This window comes from Gekko japonicus, unplaced genomic scaffold (genome assembly GCF_001447785.1).
Source record: "Gekko japonicus isolate JY-2015 unplaced genomic scaffold, Gekko_japonicus_V1.1 scaffold664, whole genome shotgun sequence".
Lineage (NCBI taxonomy): Eukaryota > Metazoa > Chordata > Lepidosauria > Squamata > Gekkonidae > Gekko > Gekko japonicus.
The window spans coordinates 473,005-481,726 of NW_015166441.1; the positions used below are offsets into that span (position 1 = coordinate 473,005).

At 50.3% G+C, this 8,722-nt stretch overlaps 1 protein-coding gene across 1 annotated transcript in view; it reads right to left on the reverse strand.

Moving 5' to 3' along the window:
- Nucleotides 1-280: 280 nt before the first annotated feature.
- Nucleotides 281-8,722, reverse strand: part of RAB3B (RAB3B, member RAS oncogene family) — a 104,653-nt gene continuing 96,211 nt past the window's right edge. Inside the window, exon 5 of the mRNA XM_015411972.1 lies at nucleotides 281-554. Coding sequence (XP_015267458.1) covers nucleotides 367-554 — 188 coding nt within the window. The 3' untranslated portion in view covers nucleotides 281-366. The remainder of the gene's footprint in view (nucleotides 555-8,722) is intronic.

Consider the following 8,722-nt stretch of genomic DNA (forward strand, 5'->3'; position numbering starts at 1 on the left):
TTTTCAGGAGGCTCAAACTGCCCTATACATGTAGATCAATGTGTCTGGCAGGACAGCATCATTTAAAATTCATCGAAATGTGACTGTCAGCAGTTTCCTCTCATTAACAGATGTTGAAATGTATTGGTAAGGGTAGCAGCGAATCTATAGCAGCATGAAGAACCCTGGCACTGTACATAAAATGCTTAAACTTCAACATAATCTTTCACTAGAACACTCTACATTTACACAGTTTTTCTGTTATATAATAAGTGAAATATTTCACAATAGACATGGGGCACTGAAGAAATACATCCAGCTTCTACCTCTACTGAAACATCTCTTTTTAAGACGATGCAACAAAAATGACCAAATGATTTTGATGCACTAACAGGAACAGTTCTGTTGTAGTGGAGGTGGGTTGTAAGTGAGATGCACATTCTTCCCAGCAGCAGTTCTAGAAGCTTCTGAATCCATGCTGTCTGACATCTTCTCACAAATGATATCCACGAGACGCTCAAACACTTGCCTCACGTTGATGTTCTCCTTGGCGCTAACTTCAAAGTAATCAAATCCTGATTTTCATTTTTCAAGAAAAGCACATGAATCAGTATTTGGTTATTTCAAAATTCTTGTTACTCTGTGCTTATTCCGATCATAAACAGTTGCCTTTTTATTCTAATCACGAATGTAAATGTGCTTCAGAATTCATGTACTATCCCAGGATCAGCTGATGAATGTGGTTTCAGTTTGAAAAGCTATACTACTTAACAATAAGGCAGGAACAATCAGTCTGTATTAAGTGATTTTGAATGCACATTCTTGTTTAAGAACATAAAGGCCAGTTCACAGAAAGTCCTCCTGTCCTGTGTCTGTTGGCAGGTGGAGTCTGGGATTCTCTGACATGTGTGGATCCAGTTTGTATTAGGACTGTGGGGAACTGAAGCAAATGGACTACACATAAGCGATCCAACAGGGCAGATAGCCTCTCCCCAGGGCCATCTCAGCTTAGGAAAATGGTGCAGATGGAGAGCATAAACCCCCTGAACCACACATGCCTGAGAATTGTTCCAACCACAGAACTCCCATAGAATGTCTGATGCACTGGATTAGAGCAGACAGTTGGAGAACACAGAAGTGCTTTCTAGGATCAGACCAAGGTCTACATAGTCCTGCTTTCTTTACAAAAAATTCAACCACCAGAGGCTCATCGGAAATCAGCCAGTGGTCTGCCTGCCGGAATTACCACATATGGAATGTACAAGGCCTTCATTGGAGTTTGAAAGGCCAGAAGAAAAGCATGTGTATAAATGTCATTTCAATGTTTATCTTTTTATGTTTGGGCACAATGCACTCTCCTCTTCTGGATGAACCATGTATTCATCAGATGTCCAACATGACAAGGCTCTAGTAGATAAGTGACAATAGGTCTGAGCAGAGACATACAGCCCTGCACTTAGGCCCCCTCACTGTTCTTCTCCACCCAATCCTTGTTTGAACGAACTCACACACACACACACAAAGGTGCCTTATACTGAATCAGACCATCAGTCCATCAAGGTCAGTATTGTCTTCTCAGACTGGCAGCAGTTCTTCAGGGTCTCAGGGATCTTTCACATCACCTACTACCTGGTCTTTTTAACTGGAGATACTGGGGATTGAACTCGGGACCCTCTGCATGCAAAGTGAAGGCTCTTCCACTAAGCCACAGCCCCTCCCCCAGAAGAAATCGGGAACCTTTCAATTCTATGGTAGCCATTTACAAGACCAAAGAAAGGGATTGCTAAGGTATCTTTGCTGATACTGATAGGAAGACCAGGGACAAACCTATCATAGGCTGCTTCCATATGGAAGTTTTGCTTCAGTTTTGCATCCAAATGAGAGTGGGTTGGTTTGTTTTTAAGCATCCATAGGATGCCATCCCCTAACTGTCCACTTCTTGTGTTTCTCCCTTTTTGCACTGATTTTCCCCAGACTGGTTTGGTATGATCCTTTTGGAAAGATAAAGTGTTTGTATGCCATGTGGATGGGAAAGTGTGCATTTTTGCAGGTCCTATCCACATTGGCATAATTTTTCGTGCTTCAGCCCCCTTCCATGGCCACCATTTCTCCCCTGCTACCACAGTTTCCTTTTCAGACTTAAAGAACACACAACCTTAGCAATTGACATATCAATATAGCATTATAAGGATCTACTAGGTCCTCTGAATTCCCAGTTTTCATCCTCTATCCCTTTTCATTGCAGAGATATGCCTTGTCACTTATGTATCTTCAGTTAAAGGAGTCAGAGAGACTTCCTTTAAAAAAATAAAACTTGCACATTCAAAAGAGCATACAGATAGATTATTACATGTATAATGCTTAGGGTTGCCAGGCTGTGCCTGGTAACTGGTGAGAGCTTGGGATCATGAGGTGTGTGGCATCATATGGACATTACATCACTTCTGGGAGAAACCTGGAAGTGATGTCAGGTAGTGCTAGCAACTGCTGGAAATACTGTGGTAAAACCACAGAGTTTCCGGCAATTTCTGTATGATTTTAGTTCTTACATTCCTGCGGCTGTTCCAAGCAATAGCAGGCAACAACAGCTGCCAGCAGGAGGCCTCCAGCCTGACAGCCCTAATCTCTCCTTATAATGGAGTTTTCGTGTGAGACGTTCCACATGCCTCCCCAGCCTTCGGGTCCCGGGTCTGTCGCTCAGGAGGGGGCCAATCCCTGCCTGCATTGCCTCCCTCCATCGCCTCCATCCCACCCACAGACCCGTCGGGCAACGACTTGCCCTCAGTCTCCAAGGAGCCACTGGGTGGGTGAGATGCTCTGGCGGCTGAACACCTCTGACACCCACCGCCTCGCCACCTGGTCTACGCCCACACAGGGACCGGCACCCCACTGGCCCGCGGAGCGCTCCAGGTTAACCTGAGACTGCCACCACCCGGCTGCCCACGGAGACTATGCCAACCCCTTCCGCCACCCCTTAAGCGGGGGCCCTTGCCAGGGGGCCGACAGTGTGGGCCCACCCCTCGTTCCCCACCTGGCTTCCTTGCGCTGCAGCTCCCACAAGGACTCCTTTGCTTACCACCACTCCAACATGACCATGATGTGCGGCACTTGGTCGGAGCCACCGAGCCGTACTGCCACCGCGCACAAACGGGACCCACACCACCTTCCTCTCCTCACCACTCCACCTACAACCGCTGCTGTGAGGCAGCCAGCTGCAGCACCGCGCCTGCCCGCCCTGATGCACCCGCACCGGTGCCTTGAGCGGGCGGTGGGGAGAACGAGGCTGGCCGCCTTGACCCACCAGCCCCTTGAGCGGGCAGGGGAGAGGGACGAGCCCGGCTGCCTTGGACCGCCGTCACCTCCATCGCACAGTGGTAGCGGCAGGAACGAGGTCACCCATCTTGGCCCACCTGGACCACGAACGTGCGACGGGGGGGAGGAGCGCCTTGGCCCACCAGGCCGCCCACCTTGGCCTGCCAGCCCCTTGAGTGCACGGTGGGGGTAGGGGGCACCTTGGCCCACCGGGGACTCAGGCGGCCGGAGGGGGCACCGGGCGGCCGAGCTAGCACCCATTGTCTTCACTGCTACAACAAGCCTGCTTCCTAGTAAAGTGATAAGTCAATTGCCAACTTTTTTTTAAAGTCCTGAAAAGCTCTCCAGTAGTGGGGGGGAATGGGAACTGATGGCCACAGGGTACTGAGGCAAGCAAAAACTGGGGAGAAACCAGCCATGTGGATGTTTTGTTGCCAGTGTAAAAGCAGCTACACAGAGAATAGTGTGGAAGCAGCCACACTGACAAGTGACAACCAGTTCTAAAAGTGAGATCTTAGAAGCTAGCCTTGTGTTCTCTACAAAAGAAAGAACAATAAACAGTTCTGGAGAAGAAACATGTAGCAGCAAACAAGATTAAAAGATTACAGAGAATTTTTTAAATGTAGCTATACTAGAACCCATTTCTCCGCCCTCCTGCAAAGTTAACTGTATTTTCAAGAGGGTACCTGAATTTGAGCAAAAAGCATATTATGAAACGGCTAAACGTCCCTCCCTCAATTATCCTTTCTAATCTTAAAAGCAGCAGAGTAAGGTTGCTTAACTGGGGGGGGGGGGTTGATGTCCTAATCACAGATCTTTCATATCATGACTATTTGTGACCTCTATAATGCATGGGTCTGGGTACAGAAAGAAAGATATATATGTGGGATATAAAAGCATCAATACAAAAACTCAGCCTAGTGAATTTTCTAGTTTAGCCATCACAACTGTGGATTTTCATTGCCATACAATGACTAATGTAGTTAGGAACCAAGTTTGATTCTGGGTTCTTGCTTTTAAAACAATGCACTGTGTTCTTCAATCAATAAAAAATTTGGCATCTGAACGCTGACAACTGGGTTTGGAATAAGATAGTAATAAAACCAGGGATTAAAGAAATCCCATAAATACACTGAAGACTCTCCTGCCAAACAAGCAAATATTTATACACCAAAGTTGTCTGGAAAATTTTTGATTCGGCATGTGAATACATAGCATGATGTCCTCAAAAATCTGAGAGGATACTTAAGTCAGACAAAGACATTACAGATAAGTGATGCAGACCAGTAGCTACTGTGGCAGCTTAAATGTTGGACATCAGACTAATTAGCATTCTGAATGCTGGGGAAGAAAAATAAAACACTGAGGGAATTGGAAGTATTCCATAAGTATTCCAGATTTTCCAAATGAGCAATCAAGTGATAACATATTAGCCAATGAAAAGCTTAGGAAAATAATGTTTTATGTAATCCAGGGATCTGCTATTCTTGACTGCTGGGGAGCTCAAAACTGCTCCAAGCAATGCCTTTGGTCAGCTATTGGACTCACCATGAAATGTGTCTGTTGTAAAGAGGAAATAAGTGTAAAAAGGAGAATAGGCAAGAAAAGATGCTCTGAAGGTGAAATTATCCAGTGCTAATATTTAGTGCTAGGCAGTGTACAAACTGCAGAAATTACACAACGTCTGTTCAGAATGCTTACCTTACTTAGCAACGAGACAAGTTTGAAAGTAAGTTTTTGAAAAGGAATGTGGAGAATTGTGGAGCAAGTAAGAGTGGTTCAGTAATGGCTGTGATCAAGACATTTATTTCTATGAGGAGGGACTTGAAGGAAGAGCAAATCTCTACAGGCATTGGGACTATATGACTAAACATACAGAAACATAAGTATGAGAAATGGGGCTGAACTGAGGTAATAAGAAAGGATGCCAGAAGAGACAAAGGAGGCTCAGAAAGGAGTCAAGATAGGAAAAGATATGCATTTTCAAAGGGATAACTGCTATCTTGACTTACATACAAACTGAAGCATGGTGACTGTTTATGGAACTAAGAAAGGTTGACGTAATCACAGTGATGGGTGACAAGAATGAATTCAGCATAGGTGTTCTGAGAAATATCATGAAGGAAGATGTATTAATTTGGATGGGAAGTTCCAAAGCATGGAAAAAGAGTAGGCATGTAGTTCTGATGAAAGAGAAGAGTAAAATTAAATGAAGTTTCAGAAAAGGGCATTCTGCACACCTAATACCTTTTTATCCCATCCCTGCTTGAAGGAACTCAAGGCAGCTCCCCCCACAAAAGAGATGTCAGATCATCAGAGACTTGACCTAGGTCATGTAGTGAGTTTCATGCTTGAGTGGAGATTTCAAACCAAGTTCTAAAAGCTGCACTACATTGGCCCCGGTCATACGGGCCGGAAAATGCGGGGTGGGGGGAGCGTGGCTATTTGCCCCGGAGGAAAATAACGCGCGGTTGCGCGATCAGACGTCCCTTCGAGGTCCCATGGAGGTCTCTTGGTTAGGGGGCAGGTGCTGAACACACAATGATCCTGCAGCGCGGCAAAGAAGCGGCGCGGCGCGATCACACCAGCAATCACTAGGCGCCGCTTCCATGGCAAACGGGATGGATTTTTTTAAAAAAACTGAAGTTTGTGCATACGCATGACTGAGCAATCGTATCTGCACATCTGAAGGCGGGTGGTGGGCTTACCGGAGAGGGCGACAGACGCTTCCAGACCCCAACAGAGCTCCGAGGCATAGCCAATGGAGGGGGAGATGGACCCCCTCATAACAGCCGCTCTAACCGCCTGTGTGACAGTGGCCATAGCGACCCTCCAGAGATGGCAAGCCTGGCTGCAGTGGGAGGGGGCCTCTTTGTGCGCACGCACCATTGGGCGCTTGTGTGCATCCTGTGGAGACTTGGGGGGGAACCTGTTCGCGACGGGACATGGGCGGGCTCTGGATGCCACGAGATTCCACTGAAAACGTAATCCGCCTATCTTCCGTCTCTGTAGCGTGGCTAATGTTCCGTGTGACCGCAGCCATTCAGTGTCTGGTCCAAAGTCAATTCGTCCTGCCACCAGCCGGTCTAGTTCCGCCTCGATCTTAGGCCTCATCGCGATGGGTGGATGCCGGGCCTTGATCCAGATGGGGCGGACCACAGGATCCAAGTCGAGGGAGATGGGCGGCCCTGTGAACCGGCCGAGGGACCCGTCGAAAACCTGCGGGAACTCATTGCACACTTCCATGAACCCTAACCCTAACCATGACATCCCAAGGAGGCTGGAAAGCCAACCGCCCACCACTAGTATGTCTAGATACCCTTTGAAATCCTGGAATTCCACCATGAATTTGCCCCAGCCCCGCACAGCCACTGGATTCTTATTAAAATCCTGCAATTTAAATTGTGGCTTGCGTAGAGGGGGCCCCCACACACACCCTCCGCAGAGTCTCCTCCGATATTATAGAGAACTCGGAGCCGGTATCTAGCTCCATGCTGCAGGGGGACCCCTCGATACGAACCGAAACGTGGACTTTGTTTCGGCCATCACGGAGCACTTCACCTACCTGGGGCTGGGGCTGGTGGGAAACGGTGTGGAGATCGATGGAGTGGTGGTCCACGGTGTGGATCGGCTCTGCCTGGTGTGTCGCCTTCTTGCTTGGCTGTCGGCGGCCGCGGCAGACCTTGGCAATGTGGCCCTGCTTGTTGCAGGCGCAGCGAACTGCGCCCCGGAAGCGACAGGTCTGGCGTTCATGCGCCTCTCCACAGCTGGCACATGGTGGGGCTGGCTCATACGTCCTTGCTGGCGGTGCCCCCCTCGAGCAGTGCGGTTGCGCGGTTTGGCGGCGGATTTGAAGTACCTCGTCATCCTCGGAGTCGGCCGACTCCGATGTGGCTTGGGTGCGATGGACCGCGTTTCTGCCGCGGTCTTGGTGGGCTTTCTCGTAGACCACGGCATCCTTCAGTGCCTGGTACTTTTCAATTTTTTTATAAATGATCTGGATGAGGGTGTGGAGGGACTGCTCATTAAATTTGCAGATGACACCAAATTGGGAGGAGCAGCAAACACACCAGAAGATAGAGATAGAATTCAACAAGATCTGAACACACTGGAAAAGTGGGTGGATGTGAACAAGATGCAATTTAACAAGGATAAATGCTAAGTTCTACATCTGGGTAACAAAAATCAGGAACACGCATACTGGATGGGGGATACACTTCTGGGTAGCAGTGTGTGTGAACAAGATCTTGGGGGTACGAGCAGGGCCGGCTCGCCCACTAGGCGAACTAGGCCTTTGCCTAGAGTGCAAGCCGGCAGTTGGGGCATGGGAGGAGAGGCAGGGGCGGCGTCCGGCAGCCTCTCATCACTGCAGTCCAGCCAGGGCAAGAAGGGCGGGGGAAGGGGGCCAAGGGGAGTGTGGCGAGGCAGGCAGGCAGGGAGCCAATCCCCGGGGCCGCTGTCGGGCCGCCGGCCCAATCAGCCCCCCCCAGCAGGAAATCCCGGCACTGCTGCCCAGCGAGGTGCTCCTCCTCCTCCTCCTCTGCAGGTAGCGGGGGAGGCGAGGCGAGGCAAGGGGCCCCGTCCGGCTGGCGGGCCAGACTGCAGGGCTGGATGGTGGCGAGGCGAGGGGGGTTCGTGGTTGGGGGAGTAGGCAAGGCACACCTCCCCCCCGTCCGCCACCCCCACTGCTCGTGGTGTTGGGGGGGGAGGCACAGCTGGACGGCTGCCTTACTTCTCCCTGGGGGGGGACGGCCCATTCAAAGCCGGACGCGGCTGCCTCGCCGCTGCCTCACGATCCGGGGCGGGGGAGGTGTGCGAGCTCTTTCAAAAGGCACTTCTCTTCGTCTGTCTCAGCCCCGTTCCTGAAACGAACACCCCTCTGTCCAAAGCGCTGGTTCTTCCCCCCTCCCCCGGGCACCGGGCAGTTTCTCTGGCTGTTTTTACTCTGATCGAAGAGTTTCAAGGCAGCGAGGAGCCAGCGTGAGGCTGGGCAGAGCTGGGGGGGAGGGAGGATGGCCCGCACGCACGCCAGCCAGCGCCTCCACTCTTCCTGCTCCCTGGCTCGGCTGGCGGCCGGTGGGGCGGGGCGCAGCTGGGCTGAGCTGAGGGGGAGGGAGGACGGCCCGCACGCATGCCAGTCAGCCAGCACCTCCGCGCTTCCTGCTCCCTGGCGCGGCTGGGCTGAGCTGGGACACCACCCCCTGTATGGAAGGCCTGATCACTACGTCGTGACGTCACTATAATGGCGACCTGAGTAGGCATAACATTTCCTGTGTGGCTGACTCGAGCAGGAGAAGACGACGGCTCTCTTTCTTTCTCCCGGACTGGTTTTCTCGTCGCAAAAACGAGGGAGGATTTCTGGAGTTGGTTTTGGGGTTTGTTTTTTTTTTTTTTTTTTTTTTTTTTTCCACAGTGGCCGTCTCGGAAGGAA